This window comes from Chaetura pelagica, unplaced genomic scaffold (genome assembly GCF_000747805.2).
Source record: "Chaetura pelagica isolate M959 unplaced genomic scaffold, ChaPel_1.0 scaffold942, whole genome shotgun sequence".
Lineage (NCBI taxonomy): Eukaryota > Metazoa > Chordata > Aves > Apodiformes > Apodidae > Chaetura > Chaetura pelagica.
This window is the reverse complement of record NW_009952380.1, coordinates 7,651-27,591: the sequence shown is the minus strand read 5'-3', so window position 1 is coordinate 27,591 and position 19,941 is coordinate 7,651. Positions and strand designations below refer to the sequence as shown.

The following is a 19,941-nucleotide window of genomic DNA, read 5'->3' as shown; positions in this document are numbered from 1 at the left end:
ATTCCTGCCCACTGCATTTGAGGTAACTATACAGGCAAAGCAAATGGAGCTGAGAAGTCATCTCATGACAAATCAGACACGAACTTTTGACATTCCTATCTCTCCTCCCTTTTTAGCTACCAAGCTGCTTTCTGTCTGAGCAGCAAGCAGCTTTTGACTCAAGCAAATAGTTCTTTGACTGCTTTCTTTCTGAGGCTGTTGTGAAGACAGGGCTTGAGTCAAAAGCTGCTGCTCACGCTTCCACACCAAGCATTGCAGTGGAAGGAAAATTAAGAAATACTAACCCCATTTTAGAAAACTGATTTCAAGATCTAGGGTGTGGTTCCACATTGCAGTTTCTCTGTCAAGAGCTTTGAGGACGATGGGAATCTCACTGCTTCATCTCTTCCCTCCTGCCACTGTTCATCACACCCACAGTTGCTCCAGTGCAGTGGTTTATGGTTTTGCCTTGAAACTGAAGGTGTGGTGTGAACCGAGGGTAAACAAACCCTACAAACTGAAAGGAGCAGATGAATCACCTGAAAACTTTGGCTGTTGAGAATTGGCTAGCAGTTCTAGTCACCCAAGGGATCCTCCTCAGGAGCTTTTGAAAGCAGATCATATGTCTCTGGAAGTGTTCTTCTAGAACAGGGGGCTGTTTACTGATTATCTTCCATTTATTTACACATCACCAAAGAAAAGCTATGAATGAAATGCAAAGTAGTAGAGGCCTGGTCACTGCTATGGTTCTGGAAGGGTTGCAGCACTGGAGGAGGATCCCTGGCAGTGCCTTGTGTTCTGCCTGGCAGAGTGCATTGTTGCCAGCTTCTTTCACAGTAGGAAGTGTGAAAACAGAAGGATACCCCAGGAGCTGTTGCTGATGCTGCCAAGACAGCAAGCAGCAGTGGCACTTGCTGTGCAGAGCATTGTGTGAAGCTGGGATGAAAGCTGAGCATGGTAGTTTGTTGAGGACGTTCTGGCTCCGATTTTTGCACCATATAAAAAGTGTGTGTTTCCTTCACCCGAGTCTCATTTCTGTGCTTCCTGCTCACAGGGATGAGTAAGACCAGTGAAGCATTTTTTCTGTGCTTGTGTGAAGTTCAGTTAAGCTCCTGATAACCCTCATTTTCCTTGTAATATTTGTAGATGTAAGTGAAATGACTATTCACAACTTGTCTGTGACTTCATCCCAATAATGGGACAGCAGTTAAGTAGCCATAACAGAGGTGACAATTTCAGAATCAGGTATTTTATGCATTGTCCAGGATGTGCTTGATTCCTTCTCTAGTTCAGTGAATGCCAATTAATTTGTGGCCCAGCCAGTGTATGGTTGTACTCTGTTGAACCATAATATTTTTACTTCTTTCATTACCAGATTTAGTCCCAAGGGGCACAGACTCAGATCTTCAAAGCTGTGAGGATCTTGCCTCTGAAGTCAGTGGGATGCAGGCATCTTAATTACCTGTAAACATTTGATGATACACAACAGGGTCACACAGTCTGCCTGTGACAGAGAAAGAAGATGCCTCTGAGCCTGGGAAGGATGAGACTTTTAATGAGGGCAATTTGTGGGCTGTGCCAAGGTCCTGAGTGGGGCCACGGTCTCCCTCTACTCTGTGGTTATTTGGAATTGGGTATTTCCTGGTATTTTGGTTATTTAGAATTAAAATTTTTGTAAGGAGGAGGGCCAAGGGGATCTTGATTTAGGAACAAGGCTTTCTGACCTTCCAGGTTTTCAAGAGTGAGGCTGGTTTAATAAACAATTGGTTTGTTTCTAGAAGTATCCAGGAATAGTGTAGGAAGTGTCAGACTTCTCAAGGTCTGGTCCCTTGTCTTCTGTGACTAAAACTGTTCAGGTGTGACTATTTTCAGCCACACAGAAGGCACTAGGTTCCTAGATTTAATGTTTTGGTCGTGCCAAGAGCCTCAAAACCCGAATTTACTTGTTGTCTGTCTTGTATGAGTGGGTTTCTACTGGACAGCCAGCAACTCAGTGCCCTTGCTTACAGCTAAGCCCCACAAAATTACCATGGTGGAGCCCTCCCCTGCGCCTCTATGGTCCAAGCCACTGAGCACAATTTAACCTACACAGAAGTTCCCTTGAGGGTTCACCACATCCCTCACTCAGTGTGAAAGACATGTTTGGGTGCAAGTCTTCCCTCTGCCAGGAGGCTGCTGATGCCCAGATGGTTGTTTTTCAGGCTTTCAAAGAAGGATTGGTAGATTGTAGGTAAGAGACAGAGGTTTCTCATCTTCACTCTCTGGGGAACAAGGGTCAGTGACTGCTTGAAGAGGAGGACTACAGCCTGTGGTGGAAGCACGAGGTGTGAGGAGAGGCTGTGGCTGAAGAGGAGAGGCAGCAATGGAGGCTCTGGGCAGGACAAGATGAAGAGTTCAGCTACAAAGTGTATGGCAGCTCTTAAGACTTCTGGTGTGGTTTTACAGTGGTGCAGTAATGCAGATACCTAACACTGACACCCGTTCCCATTGGGTTTTGCACAGGCTTAGTGCTGTGGCACCTGTAACCCACCCCTCAGGAGCAGCTGTGGGGAAGGTTCACACAGATGGATGACACTGACTGGCCTGCCAGCCAACTCCCTGCTCCCTCTACCTAGCCATGGGTGTTTATCCAGAATGGAAAAAATAGAGATCCAGTTCTCTGTCTGCCTGTGAGTTCAAATCCAGCTGGTTCAGCTGCAGTATCTTGAAGTCTTGTGAGAGAACCATGCTCTCAATTTTTCCTCTGGAAGTTCTATCACTGGAATAGTTAACTGCTAAATGAATAGGAAGAGTTGTCTCCAGAACCTTGTGGTGACATGGCCAAAACCCACTAAAACAGGAGGGAACTGGGTTTCAAACAGGGCTAATTAAATCATCCTATAGATTCCTATGGATTTGTCATGTTGTACGTTCCATTCCTAGCTGTATGCAGTATGTCCCAGTTTTTCCATGTCTTCTGCCCCCAGAGCCTGGGATCAGAGGAGAGCAGACAGGCTACCAGCATAACTGAGCAATCCTTTATTTTGCCAGAAGTTGGGACTTGCCTTCCAAAACTGAGGAACTCATAACCATTTGCCCTACAGAAATGCAGGACCCTGCTGGCCTGTGCACATCTCACTTAAATGGATGCAGAGACATCTCTGTCTTCTTCCACCCCAACCACAGGCCTGATTCATCACTAGCAACTTCAGGACTTGCAATAAAAATGTGTTGTCCTTTCTGTCCCCGTGGGCTTCCAGTCTTAACATAGTTTTCCTGCCTTGCACAGGGAGTACTACTGGATCACTGGAAGGTTGTTTTTGCTTTAGAGTATAGGTAAATTTTTAAGGCACAGACACAATGCTGGCATTAGTCACTCTTTCTGGTTTGTGATTGCTTTCAAAATGGTAAATTCAGGGCTGCCATGATTGAAGGTGTGGCTTGGGTATGAATTTCTGATAGAACTGCAGCTAGCTGGTTGGGCTGTGCTTGGTGAGCACATCCATTGTGCTTTTCTTTTTCAGGCCATTCAGTGTCCAACTTGTAACCTGATGTCCCCTTGCATTGATCATGATTGGGCTGCCCTTCTCTGAATTGCTCTTTGCTTTCAAACACTTTATTTAAGTTTAGGTTCCCATTTTATCTGGTTCTCCTGATGAAGGGTTCATCAGTCATGCCAGGAAAATTGACACTTGGCCTATAAACATCCTTACTTTTGAAATGGTTTATTCATTCTTTCTCAACCTGAAAGGCTGAGCATAGATGGACAGAAGAATCCAACACATCACTCCTCTATCTTGGCCATAATTCCTTGGTTTTATCTTTTCAACTTTGAGATTTATGCTGCATTATTACTTTCAAATGTTACATCAGGCAGCAAGCACAGGTTCACTGGTGGATCTGAGGGGCCACCCATGTGACTTGAGGGCAGAATCATGACCATGGGAAGATGCAAAATTTTATAAAGTTTTAACAATCTCATTGTTATAATTTTACTGGAGCGATATCACTTACTCTGTGTGGTCACAACCAAGAGGGATAAAATTATCCAGTTTACCACATGTAGTGAAATAATTTCAGTTACATTTCATTATTTTTAAACGTACACAGAATTAACAAAATTCAGAGAAAGAAATTTTAAACCTATGGATGAGATTTGCCATCCTGAGGCCAAACTCATAAAAAATAAGCACCAAATTGTGAATGAACAATGTTTGGTTTATGTGCACAAACGTGTATCTTATTTTTATGTACACAGTTATAGGGGAGAATTAACAGCAAAGATGAATCTGATGGTGAGATAGGGCAGAATAGTAGAAAATGGCATTATTTCACTTTTAATTCTCAGGGATCAGGCAGTGTGGGACAAAAGAAGTACTTGCCTCAGGTGGGAATTAAAAGCTTTAACATATGAGGCTTAATCATGTTGCAGCTGAAATCCTCTTTTTCACGCTTTACTGTTGCTTCTGCATTTTGATGTGCAATGTTTCAGAATTAATTTTTTTTCTTTGAGAACGTTGAAAGCCTCTTAAAACGTGTTGTAAAAAATGCTGAACCACAGCCATCTAGCAGTAATGTCAGTATAGGGAGCTAGTCCATTTGGATAAATGAACTAGGAGCTGACTACTTTTTTTCTCAGTCCGTGCATCACAGTGAGACAGATTTCCTTTACCAGTAAAATGTGGCTGTAGAGCACCTGAATGGTTGAATTCTTCTTGCAGGGGATTCAATATGGGAGCTTAATAGGTGCTATTTCAAGGAAAGCCAACCACCATGTTTGATGTCCTTCTGTTACACAGTTGGGAGAGGAAGCCCTGCCTGTATTTCCTGTGACATGACTTAACTCTTAGCAATTCCCTGGGCTCTGGGAGGAATCCCTGTGAAGACAGCTGGCACAGCAAGTGTGTCAGATGGTAACTGCCCCTTTATTTCTGAAGGATCAAATGAAGATGCCAGTTGCTGGTCGGATCCTGCAGTCCTTAACACTTGTGAAGCCTATATACATGCCAGGCATCTCATGCAGTGAATGTAACAGGAGAATCCATTTCAAAGCAAGGACCTAAGTCAGTTCACACTCCTGTGGCCAGGTATTGCTGCAACTTTGTGCATGATACAGATTTATAAGGGGTATCTAAAATCCTATGACTCTAAACTGGTATTTAGGGAAGAATAGGTTATGAACTTCCAGAGCAGCCTTCCTCCTCTTCCCCTTCCTCCTCTTCCTCTTCCTCTACCACTACTCACTCAACCTGCTGCCAGGATGCCATTTGCTGTTTCCTGCTGTTGTGATGAGTTGGTGCTACTTGTATTTGCTGCTAGTGATAAAAGAAGGAACAAAAGGGAAGTGGCAGTTTTTTAGGACCTAATTCCCAGTTACTACCCTTTTATCTCATCTGGGGATTAGCTGATCAGTGGGTGTAGAAACCCTGGAACCAGCTCTGCTGAGAGGCAGATAAGGTGAGGCATGAACTGCACCTCACTGACCCAGAAAGAGCTGAGCAGGGTTTATGCAGTGTTTGTCCTTATCCACATGGCCAGGAGGTTCAAGCCACCTCTGTCAAGACTTCCAGTGTTCCTGAACAATGCCTCTGCAAATGGGGGCACTGAGGAGGGCTTTCACAGCCAGATGAGGTGCATTTAGTTCTGGCCACCCCCACAGCCTCCCTGCCCAGCACTGCACCCCCAGCTCACTTTGGGAACAGGCTCCAAATGTGGGCACACACTCAGCAGCACCCAGAGCAAACTTCATGGCAGCCTTCCCACCAATAGGAGCTATGGAAAGGACTTACTGGTTTTAAAAGTACTGCAAATAGAACTGTTTTAATTAAAAAACAAAAAAACAAACCACACTAATTTTTTTTTCAGAATTATTATTCCTATAGAAATTAAGGCTTACAAGGGAAATTTCTGGTTGAGAATATTCGTGTGTGAAGCTTCATAATGCAAAAATATTAACAATTGTAGACTTGAAATCATGAAATAACTTTTTGTGTTTAAAATGCATGACTTAGGGACTGTTTAAAACATAAGATACTAACTCATCACTGATCTTGTATCTGCTTTATCTGCATGGGTTAAAGCCTTGCAAAATACACACATTCTTTCCACACTATATTGATACTATTGGCGAAGAACTTAATCCTTCATGTTATTTAGGCAAAAAGACCTCAATTTATATATTGTTGCTTCAGAAATTCTTAGATCTCAATAGAAAGAAAACCCTTTTTGTTTTGACTCTCAGTATAAAAAAATCCAAACCTTTTGTTTTGACAAATGAAAGTACATCCAAAGCATTCATTCCCCTATGAGGATGCATTTCATGAGGAATTTTATGTGATTATGTGAAAAATAATTTTCCTCCCTGCCTGTGAAGAGGGCTGTGTGGCCAGCAGAGATAAGGTTTCATGGAAAGGAAGAAGGAATGGAAACAACATTGTTGAGGTTATTTTTTAAGAGCTGCTGTCTCTGCAGTCCTTCCCATATTTTTTTTTTGTGGAGAAAAAGGCTGCATTTTTTGTGCATTTTGAACCACCTTTTTGTTTCATTGTCGTTCTTGGCTCTCAAAATATAGAAAAAAACCCCCCACCTTCCAGTAAAATCATATTAGGAGATTTCAAACAAATTCATTTCCTCACGGACTTAGGCTAAATTGTATCCCAACAGGCCTGATTTATCAGGAAAATGCCCCACGTTGTTTGTCAGCTTCTTTGTTGGGGGGGTTAGGGAGGGGGAGGGGAAACCCAAGCAACAAAAGACCGTAACCTATTGATATTAATTCTGCCATACACCAGGGAAAAATAGATTGATTTAGAACTAACCACAGAAAACCAGTCAATCCGATGAGATGACAACGGAGCATTTTTTATTTATCTGTAACAAGAGTAAACACCATCAACGTTCAACCCTGTGTGATTGGGAGCCTTGCAGGCAGAGCGGGTTTATGGCAGCGTCCGGGGGATCTCGGGGAGATGAAAGCAGCCAAGCTTAAAAACATGGAGGGACCTTGTTTTTCTGAGGAAACTGAGTGTCTCCAATCTCTGGTAGGTTGTCATGTGTTGGAGGATTTGGAGGACAGATAGATAGATAGATGAGCAATTTTTATTTTATTTTAATGTTATTGCTTGAGGAGGTTGGGTTTCCTGTGCTTTACTAGCTCGAAAAGCTGGTGAATTTTCAACACTCTGCACAGTGTTTTTGCATGAAAAGAGGGGTTGGGGGTAGCAAACACTCACAGGATAAGCACGGACCTAAACATGGACCCCCTGTGCCACTCTCTGAATTGGTAATATGCCATTTTCCAACATACTTTGCCAAAAATACAGTTTTTAAGTTAAACAGATTGGAGTTTTTTTTTCTCATGGATTGATATCTGAGTTCTCAGCTTCAGTGTGACCCTGCTTGCTGGACACACCATAAATGCTCAGATGAAGGTGCTAAACCCTCCATTTTTTTAGTTTATTTAGCAAGTTAATTTCACTTGACCTTAAATGATTTTTTTCAGCATTATTTCAGTATTCAGTATTAATACTAATACCTTATTACAATGTTTTCAGCTACCTGTATTCTCCTCTGCATCCAGCTGCAGCTTAAGAATTAAAGGGTGATAAACAAATGGCATAAAACCCAGCAATGTGCACGGGAGCAGAAACATTCCAGCAATTTCCTTCTCAGAGGATGCAGGCGGAGTGTGTGGGTTGGATGCATCTTGTGTATGTCGTGTGCTCACCAGCAGTTTTCATCCTTTGGAAAACAAGCATCTGGGGTACTTTCCTGCATGGCAATTCCCGCCGGGTGGGGGGCAGCTCAGGACACGCCAGCTCAGGATTCTGGCTGTACACCCGGGATTTTTTACAAAACATGAGCCAGCTTTATTTCTCCTGAGACTTAACGCTGCTTAAAAGGTTTGAGGAGGAGGGAGAAATCTCCTGAAACAATGCCTGCAAGGGAATCCACCCGTAAAAGTGGTGGAGGCAGGAGGGGGATGGCAGAGGAGCTGGCGCAGGGCTGCTGGGGGGTGTTGGATGCTGCTTGGGATGCTCCGGGGTCCCCATCTCCTCCCCTGCCAGGAGCTCCTGCTCCTCTTGCTTCTGCTTTCCTGCTGCTCCTGCAGCTTGTTGCCCTGGCAGCCGACCAAACTTGATTTTCCAGGGAGAGTCGCTGCCTGTTTTTAAGTTGCAGCGACTGCAGCCTCATCCTTCATTTCAGCATCTCTTGCTCCGAAAGGATGAGGTCTCTGTGTGTTGTTTTAAGGCAGAAGGGTAATGCCCTGTATATATATTAAAAATACCCTCACGTTTTTATTTTTCTTTCACTTTTAAGTGTAGGCTTCTCAGTAAGAAATGAGTATTAAGTAAAATTGATTGGTGTTTATAATACAGTGTAAGATGGGAGGTGTGCCCCTTTAGCAGCAATCAGCTGTGAGCCTGTCAGCCTTTGGAGCACTGCTGTGATAGATTTGATATCTTTAAGTAATTATTTAAATATCCTTGTACAGTCTGAAATTAGCAGATCCTCGACAGTCCTGTGGAGGTGTTGAAGGTGTTTCTCAGTCATCCCAGGTGGTGCCTGAGCAAGCACCAAGCTTTTGTGTTACCATCCACCAGCCAGAAGTGTGCCCTCTCACTGCCCCACTACCCGGTTTTCCAGACAAGTCTCCGAAGCCTTTGAAGAGTAAAATATCTTAGTTTTGCCTCAGATCCATATTTCTGTCAGATTGTGGATAGTTTAATCTCCCTTTACAGCAAAAGAGGGTGGTTCAAGGGACCTGCTGCATGTTCTATCTGCAAGAACTGCCCTTTCTTTAGGTATGTTGTGAAATTACTGAAAAAAACCCAGCATGTTTAGTTACTATTTTAAACGTTTCCTCTATGCTTTAATGGCTTAGTTGGCATTCAGTCTATTGTAAAAACATCTCATTTGCACAGGCTGTTAGAACATCATGCCATTTTTCAAAGCATTTACATTGCTAGATGAAAGACTGTTAGCCAAGATGCTGGTTTTTTGTTGTCTGATAGCATTGCAAAAGGAAAAACAAAAGAGGAGTTGGTGCAGGGAGTATCCTGGTGGATTATTTTAGTCTTCCTCTGACTCTACACCCCCTTTCTTCCCTTTGCTATCCCTGTTAAATATTAACCCCTCCCTTTCCTCTCCCCAGGAAAAAGTCACCAGTCATTTTAAGGCTTTTTCTCTCAACAGATAATCGTGTGGAGCCACACAAGTTATTTTCTACTGGTAATATATGTTAGAATATCATCTAAATCGTGCTATAAGCAGCATGAAGATGGAAGCAGTCGTGCTTTCTCTCCTCACTGCTTAGCTTAGCTGAGCTGTTATTGTGGCAACTGTATTTGCAAGGCAGGGGTATTGTCATTTTAAATTTTGATTTAAATTTAAATAAAAGGAATAGGGCTGGATGTGCCTCCTAAGTTGGAGCTGACTGCTGGGACAAGGGAAAAAGCTCAAGACTCTGTAATAGTGTTTCATTTTGCTTTTGGTTGTGAAATCATGTAGTTCTAATGAATTTCAGTCATCAGTTTATTGCAATGAATATCGTTTATGTTGGAATCCATGTGCTTGGTGCTTTTCCATTTTGCCTTTAACATGTGTAGTTCTGTGCAACCACAAATCCATAGTGAAAGAAAATTCGGAAGAGTTTTTTAACCTTTGTAAGTGGGTATTAATGTTATTGGTGTCTTGAGAATAGTGAAATACAATGCTAGACAAGTTCTCAAGGTGTTCCTTTATTAAAATATTCATCTTTTCATGTAGAAAAATCACCTTGATTCATGTTCCTGTCAGTGCTGTAGTGAAGAAAGGATTCCCTGTTAGGATAATTGCCATCTTTACTCTGTTGCATTATTTTCTGAGCCTGAAGCCACCTAGTAAATCATGGGACCCTACTGTGAGAAAGACAGTCCTATTTTAACAAATCCTTCTTGCTGTTGCTTTTTTGTAGGGGTTACTTCTCCTATACTCACACTTTGAAGGGCTTTTTGTGCTTTATTTATCTCATGGTGTAATTTACATCAAAACTTTTATGTTGTGTTTAAGCTAACATACATTATTTCCATGATGCTGCTGAAGTAAAAGAATACTTGTTATGTCTGTACTAATCTAGAGTTCCTGAGAGAGTATTCAAATGGAATTTGCTAATTTTCTTAGCAGGAGCCAGCTTGTAAATTGGCCTCTATGTAGATAGAGACGTGGGTGTGAAATCTTGTGTGCACGTCGTGTGGTGTCTGTACACAGCAGAGAGGAGCAAAGGGTTGAAGTTTTGGGGAGAAAAGGGTTAATCCCATACCTTAGTGCACATGGATGATGCCATGTGGTATCATTTGTGAGCTCTGAGATGGCTGACCATTTGGTTGTAAATCCCTTGGGAGGGCATTTCAGAGTGAGGTGTGATCTCTTCTGGTAAGAATGATTGACAAGGAATGAATAAATAGTTAATAGAACTGAAGAAATACCAGCCCCCTGCTTCAGTCCAGGCACACTCTGGCTGGCACATCATGTATATTCTGATGTGACACTTGAGCCAGATGCTTGAGTTCATGGCTAACAAAAAACATTCCTGAAAAGCCAAAACATAATGTATTCACAACTGCCTCTGATAGAGTTTTCTTTTATGGTGACATTTTAGTGTCAATTTGAATAAATGCAGGGAGTTACAATACTTTGTGGGTAGGATGTATTGATAAATACATATTCTGAAGTGATGGAGGGTTCTGGGGTGGAAGCAGGAGCCCTGACAGCAGGTTCTTGGTCAATTGGTGAGGTGAAATTCTTCAGTGAATTGAATAACCATACCATAGTGGCTGAATATATTTGTCCATGGCTACCACCTACTCTGCTACTGAGGCTCTTTCACCTATTTCCATTTTTATTTTTTTTTCCCTTTTTAACCATTCTAAATACATGTGATACATGTCCTCTGCTCTGGAGACAGGCTGAGAGAGTTGGGGTGTTCAGCCTGGAGAAGGGAAGGCTCCAGGGAGACATTAGAGCACCTTCCAGAGCCTGAAGGGGCTCCAGGAAAGCTGGGCAGGGACTTTTCACCAGGGGGGTCACTAATTTGAGAATATCTGCAATGATTTGGGAAAAAGTAGTCAGATTATATTGTTTAATAAATTACACCACTTTTTTTTCTTTCTTTTTTTTCATTACAGGGGGGAAAAGCTTGGTCTTAGATTAGGTTGGTTGTATTTTACAACATACTTAGTATGTCCTTGCTAGGGAAACCAATACTAAAATAAGAGTGGGGCTCGTACATGTTATTTTCTCCTTGATTCAAGGGAAGCTTTATATTCTGTGTCTCTTTAGGGGTTATTCTGTAGTACCTGCAGACACACTAGTGTAAGGAACAGTGTTCAAATCCCACTGAAAAATCATATAAAACTTCAGTGCTGTGGTGACATAAAAATGGAAGCAGTTGACCTAAAATACGTTATTGCAGCATTCAGTGTGATGGGTTTGGTTTCTTGTTTCTTATTTCTTCTTAATTTTTAAGGAAATTGTGGTGATTTAATTGCAACGGTTTCTGAACAGGTAAAGAAGTTCTGTTCATCATTTAACTTCTCTAAATTATAGATCAGTCTTGCACGACAACTTATGCTGGGTTGTTTTCATTTGTCTGTTAAAATGAAGGTGTGGTTAGTATCTTGTTAAAAGTGAGGGAGAGATGTGAAGAGGGAGGTGCTGAGGGATTGTTTCTTGGCATGAATTTGCAAATGTTAACAGCCATTTTACAATCTTCTAAAAAATGATACAGGTTTTATCAAGAGCATTTTTTTGGGAGGTGAATTCTATAGGTGAGACTCCAGCTTCACATGCTGGACTAAACTTCCTGGGTTTGTATAGACTTAGTACTGCTCCTCAGTGATCAGTAAATCCTAGTTGAAAGTGTCTTGTTGCTTTCCAGGAATCTGAAAATTTAAGATATTTTTATGTGGGCTGGAGCCAGAACATGTTGCACTACTTTGTACATATAGTTAGTTATAGTTTTAGTGGGTTTTGATCCTTCACTTGACCTCACCAGGACTATTTATGCTTTTTAATTTGGTTGATGGTGAAGGGAAAGCAAAAAAGTAATTGGTTTAGTTCTCTCCAGTAGCCTGTTAGTTTATAATAAATTAAATGTCTGTGCATTCAGCAGTTTTATGAAACAGAGAAACAGAAGCAAAAGTTACCAAGTGAGAGGATTCAGTAAGGAATTGCTGAAGGTTTCTTCAGGACTCCCCTCGCTAACAGGGGTAATAGAAGAGCATTTAGTGGATTTTAGCCCAAGGGCCACCTCCACCTTTGGGCTGTCCGGGCTGAAAGCAACTTGTCCTAATTAGGACAGGTTAAATCTGAGTTAGGACTTGTCAAACCCGAGTTAGAAGACACCGAACAGCTAGCTATGCTGAATGTTTGAATATCTGGTGCCCTCTAGTGGGGCCGGGAACCGCTGCCCAGGGAAAAGGGTCCCGGTGGAGCACAAGGTGCTTTTTTGGCACCGGTGCGACAAAAGGGGCACCTGCCAAGTGATTTAATAAAAAAAAAAACCAAACAACAAACCCAAATATACTTCAGCAACGGGATATCGGTACAGAAAACCATCGCTGTTTGGTCAGCAGGTCTTGTTGAGATCAGATCATGCTGAGCTTGCCTGATGCCTGCGGGAGAGAAGGCTCCAGGGAGACCTTAGAGCTCCTTCCAGTGCCTGGAGGGGCTCCAGGAAAGCTGGGGAGGGGGGTTTCATCGGAGAAGATAGTGATAGGACAAGGGGTGATGGTTTTAAACTGAGAGAGGGGAGATTTAGGTTAGATATTAGGGAGAAATTCTTCGCTCTAAGGGTGGTGAGGAGCTGGAATGGGTTGCCCAGGGAGGCTGTTGATGCCCCATCCCTGGAGGTTTTTAAGGCCAGGTTGGATGAGGTTTTGTGCAACCTGGTCTGGTGGTTCCCTGCTCATGGCAGGGGGGTTGGAACTGGATGATTTCTCTTCAAGCTCCCTTCCAACCTTCATGATTCTGTGACTCGAAACATCTTTACCGTTCGATGCTGCCTTTTCTAACTGCCCTTCTCCCTTTGGTTTCAGATGCTACAACTGCGGTGGCCTGGACCACCACGCTAAGGAATGCAGCCTACCTCCGCAGCCAAAGAAGTGCCATTACTGTCAGAGCATCATGCACATGGTGGCAAACTGCCCCCATAAAACTGTCTCGCAGCAGCCCACTAGTTCTCAGGGAAGACACGAAGCTGAGCCGCAGCCTTCCACCTCTGCTTTCCCGAGAGAAGGGGGAGGAACACACGGCTACTCGTCCCCGTCCTACTCTCAGGAGGGCAGGTCGGAGGTCTCGGAGCGCTCAGGCAGGTCCCCACAGGAAGCTTCAGCAAGTAAGTTGTCTGCATCACCCGAAGAACCCAGCAGAAAGGGGCCTTCTGTTCAGAAAAGAAAAAAAACTTAAAGGAATTGTCACAACTTTCCATTTTCTTTACCCTCTTGGGATGTCTACCTCATGCAAGTACAGGGGAAATAATTTCATTATCAGTAGCTGACCTGGAATTTTAACTACTGTTGAGGAACTGTGAATTATTATTATTTTTTTTTTCTTTGATAGACAAATCACTCCAAACAGAATCCATGTGAGCAGGGTGTGTTACGTTTTACCTTCTGTATGGGTGTGTATGAGTGTGCACGCGCGTGTGTGTCTGTGTACATATGGACAGATGTATATTTTTCCATCAGACCACTCTCCAGCTCCCACAAGACATGACTGTGAAGCAATAGGGACAGTATCATAAATGATCCTGAACTCAGTCCTAGAACCTGTTTCCATACATATTAGAAAAAACCAAAACAACCAAACAAGAAAACCCGAGAAATCGCACTCAAAAACCAAACCAAACCTGAAAAACCACACATAGAACTAAGATCAAGACTGTTACTTCTCTTGTGAACCAAAGGATACTTTCATATTTTAAAGCTGCCATATGGTACTAAAGATCCTGAGACATCCCCAGTGCCATCAGTTTGTTTTCTTTCTCATCTCCACAAAGTTTCAGAAAGCTTTCCCCCTCCCCATGCCCAGGCAGGGCAGGGTTGTGGCTCATCACGGCTCTCATTGCCACCAGCCTTTGCTGGTGAGGAGTTTAAAGGTCCAGAAAAGACAATGAATGTGCTGGTTTCTCAAAACGTTTTGTTAAATGAATATGGTTGTAACTGTAATTTAGGTGACTGTTGTGTAGGGGAGAATGTGTAAGTTGTTACCGAACAGACCCTTCTGAAGGGTATCAGGATACCATCCTGTTTAACCCTTTGTATTCTGGGAATGTTTAGAGGACCTTGGTGGCAGTAGCAGCAGCAGCAGCAGCAACTTCTTTTGGCTCCCAAGTAGCCAAATCGAGTAGTCCCTCGATTTGGAGGGACTTCCCCTTGTTTCCTGTTGAAATGCCATGGAGAGAACTCCCTAGGGATTTCTGTTGGTTTGTGTTTTGGTTGTAGAGAAAACAAAATGCAGAGCTAATGAGATGCTGGGATACATCATTTCTTAAGAATAAAGGTAGATGGGTACTAAGGGTTGCTCAGCCAGCCTCCCTTGCTGATAATACAGCATGTGTACAATCAAAAAGGACAGTTTGCTGCAGACAAGCCTCAGTGAAGGGACCTACAGGTTTGCCAGAAGCCCTGGGTATCATCTGCCTCTTGTGAACTGGAGACTGTTGCTGCCCAGCGTGAGTCCAGAGCGCGCTGTGACCACACACTCCTGTGTTAGAGAGAGGAAGGATTTCTGGCCTCAGAGTGGGACTCCCTGGGCTGCAGCCCGTGGTGGGAGCTGATGGAATTGGAGCCTATCAAAACTTCAAGTCGCTTTCCATTTGTAACGTCTGAACGACCAAGTCATATGTTAAATAACGTCCTGTGACAAATCCCGTTGCGGACGTAAGTTCATTAGAGAAACCTGTATAATCCTTAACATTGGCAATAAACACAGGCTGTTAAAGCTTGAAAGAGTCAGGTAGGTTTAAGCTCAGATAATCAAACTAAAGGAAACAGCCTGCACAAAAGGCTACAGTGAGCCAAAGTCCTGCCTGTGGTAACTTCTGCAGCCCATAGTTATGACAGGTATGCAGCTGGTTTAGGAATGTGTGGCCTTCCCCTTCCCACTTCTGATGAGACTCTCACTGCTGCTGCTGCTGCTTCAATGAACAGGCAGTAATCAAAGACCTCAGCGAAGGGCAGAATTTCAAGCCAATTCTTTTGTGTGAATTCCTTGCCAGTGTTTGCGGGACTCTTGATGGTTTATACTGAAGTTCTCAGCGTGCTAATGCAAAGCTTAACCTTTGACGATATTGAATGTGATGATGTATCTATAGAGAAGAACTTCCTTGCCTTATGTAAGGATAGTAAACTTATTTAAGTTATGTAGACAAATCAAAGTGGCATTGCTTAACCTTCTAGCCGGTGTGAAAACCAGGTTAAACAGCAAAGATGCAAAACTTAGGTCACTTTGAAAATTTAAACCAAAGTTCCTTCTAGAAATAGGCAATTGTGGATTTGAAAACTGGTCATTCCCTGTTTATATGTAAGGAGTTCAGAGCTGAGATAAGGAAGTATTTTCAACATGCAGAGTTTATTGGTGCTGTTTGAAATCATTGTGTGCACCAAAGTCAGACTGAACTGCTAAGAGCACATACCAAACCCTATCTTATTGTTGAAAGCTTAAGGTTTTATTTTTATATATTAGAATGTTATCACTATTACATAACATACTCAGGACAAAGAACTTTGCTCAGGGAATATACCATGTAATGTTGTTTTTTCTTTACAGAAGTCTACAGACCTGCTTACTCAGAACAAACCAAATAGTCTTAGACCTTTTAATCTCTATATAAGTATTATGTACTGATGTTAGTAACTACCTCTGAGTTGACATAGACCTACATTTCTGATAATCAGATCTCAGCATTTTGTATTATAAGTTCCTGTGATAAATGATAAAGTGGTATTCTGTACTGGTTGCTTATGTGAGCATTTGTGTCTTCACATTCACAGGGTCTGAGTTGTCAGAGATGCTGGGCAACCACAGCTCCCACTGACTCCCAGTTGGAGTTACTGGTGCTTAGCTTTTCTAGGAGGGGAGGGATGGGGGTGGAGGGGGAAGAATAAAAACACAGAAGCATCAAGCCCACTTTGTTTACATAGGTGACAATAAAATTATGATTCTGTTTACAGCAAAAGGCTACCTCATATTTACTGCATAAACACACCTTTGTGCTGCTCTAGCCTTAAAGGTGGCTGTTGATCTATGGTACATACTTTTTATCTGTACTAACTATGTAACTGATAGTCCACCACTGCATACACTATGGCAAATAGTTGTTGAAGATGAAGCATCCATTTGAAATTATGAGACTTTCCAAACATTTCTTTGAAAGTTGTTGTGGTTTTTCTTTATTACTGTCTAAAGGATTATGGGCACTGTTCACAAAAAGGAATGTATCTCCAGAAGAGACAAAAATGTACATGCCTAAGTTAAACATATAGCAGCACAAGCTGTGGCAGGTAACTACTTAGCACTGGGCTGCAGTAGGAAAAAAAAATAAATCTAGTTATGTTCCTTCAATAGGCTGCTCCAAATAAGCAAAGAAACACTTAAAGGAAGAGGCACAGACAGAGTATGGGATTCTTCCTTAATTTCTAAGGACAAAATTAATATTCTGCAGCATTGGCTCAGCCTGGGTTTCACCTATTCACCAGCCTGTCCTTGCCAGGATGCTTCACAATAAAAGCCCTTCAAGTAGAAATAGTTCAAAAATCTGCTCAGAGAGATGTATTTTTCTCCTAACAATAGTGGAGATAAGGGTAAACCTGGAACAAGAACCTCTCTCCCTCCCATTCCCCCAGCCCAAAAAACTCAATTTGATTTAATCACAAGGGACATTGTGAGGTGTTTCTTGTTCCCCTCCAAGGAGAGGTCCTGGTGGTTATTTACAAGCTACAAAAGTTGGGCTGGGAGAAAGATACATATTTGAAGGAAGAGCCAAATAACTTTTTGCTGCAGTGGATGGTAAATGTGGCATTGGGATACCAGTATTTATAGTTTTAGCCAGCTTTCAGGGAGTTCCAAACACCACATTTGGATCTTGCCTCTTCCCTTTGGAGGCCACCTCTTTCAGCCCAATTTTACTCTGCACCAGTGTTACCTTGGAATTCCTGCATAGTCATACTTAGTTTTGTGAATAGAGCCCCATAAAAAGTGTTTATAGACCTTGTAACATTCTTTGTAAGAAGAATTATAAAAGAACATGGGAAATCTCATTGAGTCTTAAATTTAATTTAATTAATTTATCTGTAAGAAATGTTTATCATAAAAAAATATATATGTATTCCCCTGTGCTAGATATAAAAGTAATTGGGAAGATATGTACATGTGCAGATGCACTGATTTTAATTTTCTAGAAGTCTTAATGAGATTTGAGTATTGTTTTAGAAACAAGCAGAGCCTTGTTAAATGCATCGATCTTATTTTGCTTAGTATATCAACAGCCTCTTCTTTAAGACCCCTTGGTTGTGTTACCCCTGTTACAACTGGTGACTGATAACAAGAGGTTGATCTATGAACACACCCTTCTTTTTTTTTTTATTTTATACTAAACCAGAGCTGTATATTAGCAGCTCCTGCAGTGGTCTGGTTTGTGGGTTTTTTTGAGAATGTTGAAAAGTACTGAGATACTTGGCTACCATTGTCATTGAACCAAAAGTAAGAACAACCATCTTTACAAAGGATAATGGTTTTGACTACCTCTTGGATTACTAAGTTAAGCAACTGCTGGCTGACAAACATCACCAGACTGGCTTAAACTAGTATGTGTTGCTTGTGGTAATAATAAACAATAACCATACTAGAGACCAAAGTGAACACTGATTGCTATATGTCTTTAATACTGTGTCTTATCTAGTGTTTTTAAATTATCTTCTGTAGCATAGATTACCTCATTGTCCATTTTGACTTGTATGTTGTTTACAAGGTGAAATAAAAGAAAAAATCACTTGAATTTTATGTTTTTTTAAAAAAAAGACAGTGAGTTGAAGTTTTAAAGGTCATTTCACCTGCTTACTGTCTTGAGGGACTAAAGCACTGATTGCCTTTCTACATATCATGTATTTTATATTCTCATTTCATGCCTAATGTCTTTTTTTTTTTTTTCCTGTCAGTCATGGATATTGTGAGGTTTAAAAGAATTACTTGATTAAAAATAAAACATATAACGTTGGCATTTACAGCAAGCCTTGGAGTTTTTATTTGCATGATTTAAAAGCACCCTGTGGGCACTAGGCACACTTCATATGCACCTGTATTCCCTTAGTTTTAGGGTATTCAGAAAAGATCATTTGAGTTACAGAAGCTGTTGTTGGGAGGAAGAAAAAAATCATGATTAGTGCATACCTGGATCTTAGTATCAATGCTGCAGAAACTGCACCCCTGTTCAGCCCTCAGAATTGAACTGCAAGATTGTAGCTTTTGGTACTTGGTCCCTGAGAAAACACTGATCATTCAAGTTTATCAGACATTTAGATTATTGTCTGGGATGAAAAGCTTTTGATATGGAAGTCTCATCCCATCTTTATGACTTATTCCATAACGTGTAAGCCTGTGGGCATCCATCACGTGCCAACTTAAAGTGATTTGAAGAGCTGCCTCTGTTTTAGGAATGCAAGTGCTGTCATCTCCCACTACCTGGTGGAGGGGAAGGAGTTCATTCTGTGGCTGTCCTGCTCCTGTTTATCAGAATGATTTAGGTGATGGCCTGATTAATTAATTAATGTAAGGACCTTTTCAGCAAAGTGCTCTTCTGTGCCTACTGGTACCTGCTGTCTGTGATGCTGTTGTCCTATAGCACAACCATCTCCTCAAGAGCAGATTACTGGGTGCTGGTTGGTTTTTTGCAAGCATTGCCCACTGCATGTCAGGCTGGGGATGGTCAGTGAAGGTGCAGCTGATCAGTTGTTGTCTCATGACTGCTCAACATTTGCCCACGGGCCTTACTTGCTGTACAACACTTGGCCCGCGTATTCAGGGCTGGAGCAGCCAAACAGTTCACCAACCAATACAGATCACCTGGTGTCATCACTTCCATTTTACCAGCCTGGAGAAGGCAGACTAGGCAGAATGCTCACAACCTGTTATTTTCCAAAGAATAAAAAAAATTAAGGCCAGGAAGTCTCAGTAGTTTATCTAGCTTGACCTGCTGCCTGACACAGGCTGTCAACTTCAGGGCAGCTGCTGCTGTATTGAATTTGAGCACTCAGCTTTGACTGGAGCCCTGTTTGCTTGGCTGCTTTAAGCATATTTTCCACTTGGGCTTCAGATCAGGCCTAACTGCTCTTGAGAAGAGAGGTGACAGCTTGTTTTAATCAGCTGCTGCCTCATTCCCAGTTGCTGAAGGTTTCCCTTCAGCAACTTGCTGCTCTCCTCCTCCAGAGAAGTTCAGCTTTGATGCTGGAACAGTGTATCCAGCTCTGGCTTTAAAACCAGCCTCCTTTCAGGCAGGCTGTAGTTGAAAGGCTGTGTTACCCAAACCAGACACTAGTCAGACATCATTGTCCTACTAACCACGGGGCTTTATGTACTGGGCCACTGCTAGAAGCCGAGCACTGCCTGCCTTGCTGCAGAAGAAAGAGCAAAAAGCCTGGGCCAGAAGCACATGGACATTTCCATTAGTGAAGATTCATTAACAGTCCCACAGCCAAGGCACAGAGTTGTTGGGCTGTGATTTCTTTCCTTTGACATCTTCAAGACTAAACGTCCAGAGATGTTTTGTAGCAACTCAAAAGAATTGATGGACTCATCTTGGCCCCTGCTGAGTAAACAGAGTAAACATATGGACTCATCTTGGCCCCTGCTGAGTAAACAAACACTGCCAGTGTTACTGGCACCACTACACAACAGTCAATTTTTTCAGTCACTGGCTCACTACACAGCTTTGTATGGCAGGTTCTT

General features: G+C 42.2%; 1 protein-coding gene across 1 annotated transcript in view; it reads left to right on the top strand.

Moving 5' to 3' along the window:
* Window positions 1-13,826, top strand: part of LIN28B (lin-28 homolog B (C. elegans)) — a 79,735-nt gene extending 65,909 nt beyond the window's left edge. The window contains exon 3 of the mRNA XM_010008168.1: window positions 13,035-13,826. Coding sequence (XP_010006470.1) covers window positions 13,035-13,404 — 370 coding nt within the window. The 3' untranslated portion in view covers window positions 13,405-13,826. The remainder of the gene's footprint in view (window positions 1-13,034) is intronic.
* Window positions 13,827-19,941: the final 6,115 nt, after the last annotated feature.